This window comes from Rhagoletis pomonella, unplaced genomic scaffold (genome assembly GCF_013731165.1).
Source record: "Rhagoletis pomonella isolate Grant_MI unplaced genomic scaffold, Rhpom_1.0 Rhpom_scaffold_00014, whole genome shotgun sequence".
Taxonomy (NCBI): domain Eukaryota; kingdom Metazoa; phylum Arthropoda; class Insecta; order Diptera; family Tephritidae; genus Rhagoletis; species Rhagoletis pomonella.
In genome coordinates, this window is record NW_023458568.1 from 10180081 (window position 1) to 10183123 (window position 3043).

Consider the following 3043-nt stretch of genomic DNA (forward strand, 5'->3'; position numbering starts at 1 on the left):
AATTTGCTCGTTCTCTGGAATATGAATACCATTTGCTAGCATTGTCTTCTCATTAAAGTACTCGGAAAATGTTTCTCCGACGCGCCATTTGCGTGTTTCAATACTAGATAGCACTTTCTTTTGACTCGAAAACTTTTTTCATGACCGAAAGTAGATGGTCGACAGGTTCAGTTGCGAATTCTGGCTTAGAGAGCAGCCATATTAGTGCTTTAGCTTTTTAGACACACATTTACATTCGTTTCCCCGTCGTAGTCAGGAAAAAATTGTTTTAAACAGTTGAAGGGAATAACATCTTCTTTAGCTGCTGTTTTTGCTGATGGCGCCGTTTCTTTTATTTTTAGAAGTTCGTTCTCTCGACGCAGTAACTCTCTTTCGAACCGCAGTAGTTCCAATTCCTTTTGTATAAAATTCATTTCTTTGTTTGCGGAGCTAGTGTTGGAAGAATCTTTCATCATCTCGTATGCTGCTTGTTGACTTTGGCTGTCGTTTGTGAAATTGTTATTTCGTCTATTATGTTTTTCATTTGCCTCGTTACATTCGCTTTGTTTACAACCGTCGAATAAAATTGCTTGCATTTGTTGTTGTGCCGTACCGCAAGCTAAGTTATCTGTCACTTCGTACATGCACTCGTTATCATTTTTCTGTCGTTTTAAAATTTCAGCTTCGCTCGTTACTTTGTTTGTTTGCTCCTTTGAATTTTTGTATGTCTCATCATTCGTAGATTCATTTACGCAATGCTGTTGCTTTTCATTTGTTTGCTCCTTTTCGTTTTTGTATGTATTATCGTTTGCAATTGCGTTTGCGCACGGATGTTGCGTACTTGCGCATTGTTGTTGCTCCTCATTTGTAGCTTCGCTTTCGAAGTCGCTAGAATTTTCTATTCCCGCTATGTCGAGATCACGCGGTCAACATCCGCGAACGGTGTAATTTACTTCGTTTATGCGCGCAGCCAACGAACTTTTATTACCATGCGTTGGCAGGCCCAATTTTTTGCACCACGCACGTAGCACGTTAATAGAAAAATCGCTTGAACCTATTGCGCTCAGCTCCACACTTTGAATATTTATTTAAAAGTTTTTTTATTTGGGTGAAATATACTTTATTTATTTGTTAACTTTAAATATTTAGCGCGAGACCCGACCACTTCTGAAAATTGTGGTAGATGACCGCTAAAAAAAAATAAAACCACGTCGTTTCGCTAACAATGGTTTCGTCAACTCTTTATTGGTCTTCGTTCGCTATTAGCGGGTTTATATCTTAGTGCGAGAGTGAGACATAATCAACAAGCTATTATAAATAGTTTTGTAACTTTAAGCTAGAGTGTGAAGAAATAAATACAACTTAATCTAGGGGTTATATACAGCAACTAGTGATGGCCGATTTATATTTGTACATATATGTATAATATCGATACTGCTACACATTGTACAAAAATTTAAAAAAATCTGCAAGTTTCACCTAAATTGCAAACTTTTTATTTATACTCTAAAAAAAAATTATTTTAGTATAATAAAGTGCGAGACTGAAGTTGCTAAAGATTGGGTTGAGTTTTGGAAATTTTTTCCTTGGCAGTGTAAAGCAGTTTTTTTCCGTATCAAGATATCTTTCGAACATATTTTAAGAGATTTCTGCAAACTTCTTTTTATCACATCGCGATGTAGCGAACAAATTTGCAGAAACCGCCAGTTGGGATTTACCAATTTTGACAATTCTCAAGTAAAAGTAAACAACGCCTCAGAAACTTTAGATGCACTTAAATTTGCTAATACTTTCACAAAAATCGCCGTTTTTTAACATTTTCGCTATTAATTCTTTTTGTAAATCATACATTTTGCATTTTAAAAATTGATTATTGAGAAAATTTACTATTTTACAGTTTATTTTATCCTCCCATTCGGCTTTGTTTACTTTTACTTGAGCAATTTCATCACCGCCGGGAATACGGAATCTTGTATTATATCATTATATCGAGCAAAAATGAAACTTCTCAAAAACGCGAATATGTGGTAGATTTCAGACCTTGAGTGGTAGATGCTCAAAAAAGTGGCAGATCTACCACAATGTGTAGAAGTCCGATCACTGTATGGGGTCATAATTTTTATTCATTTTACAAAACTAAAATACTTTGCAGAAAAACAGATGGTGTCAACACGGGCCTGTTCGAGACACGTAATAAAAGCGGCATTACTGATTATGCGTTTCGAAATTCCCACCGAGCGTGATACTTTAATAATTCTCGCAACACTGCGGTTGTGATAGCATCTCGAACAAGCCTCACCTTTATTTCGGGATATAAATGTACCTGTTCGCAGTTGTATCGTCATCGAAAAATCCCTGATAGAGCACAAATTTATTTGCCTGTGGTATAATGATTTCCAGACCATAGTGTTTCTTTAAAAATTGTAACAATTTTTCAGATGGTCTATCAACGGAGCATTTAACAGGAATCCAATTTTCCTCAGCCAGCATAATGTCGAACAATTTCTTTCCAAGTCCTGTGCGCTGTCGGGATTCGTGGACGTAAAAATCTAGTATACAAGGAGAATTGTCGACTTTCTTTGTCTGACCCAGACTATCAAACAGATATAAATTTTTGGTGCCAACTTTTAAAAGTCCTACTACAACATCTCTGTAAACATAGGAATATAGAAATAAAAATTAAAATGATGGAATTGTATTGTTAGCACATATAACATACTAACATACTTAATACTTACATACATACTTAATAATTTTAATTCTTTAAATATTATTTTTAGTTTATTTTCAGGCTTTTATATCATTTTATATTCAACTAGGGCTGTGCGATTATTCAACATATTTATTAATCATAAAATCATAAAATAAATAACTGAATTATTCGATTAATTGGAAATTATTATTACTCAAAAGTTCGGTTACTCGAGTAATAAAGATTTTGATTAACCAAAAAAGTGGAATAGTTGAGTAATTTGCTTTATGATTAATTAACATTATGGGTAAACTGAGTCATTAACTCTTTTGAAGAGCAAAATTCATTTTTTGGGGTAAGGCACTCCGCACA

At 34.5% G+C, this 3043-nt stretch overlaps 1 protein-coding gene across 1 annotated transcript; it reads right to left on the bottom strand.

Annotated features, from left to right (window-relative positions):
* Positions 1 to 209: 209 nt before the first annotated feature.
* LOC118749138 (alpha-tubulin N-acetyltransferase 2-like) lies at positions 210 to 2723 on the bottom strand. Its single transcript, XM_036483906.1, has 3 exons — positions 2707 to 2723; positions 2303 to 2629; positions 210 to 855 (listed from the first exon to the last, which is right to left on the bottom strand). The coding sequence occupies exons 1-3, from the start codon at positions 2721 to 2723 to the stop codon at positions 210 to 212; spliced, it is 990 nt and encodes a 329-aa protein (XP_036339799.1).
* Between the last annotated feature and the right edge of the window lie 320 nt (positions 2724 to 3043).

Coding starts and splice junctions, on each gene's coding strand:
- LOC118749138 (XM_036483906.1), bottom strand. Junction 856..2,302: donor GACGATACAACTGCGAACAG/GTACATTTATAT, acceptor CGACTTCGAAAG/CGAAGCTACAAATGAGGAGC.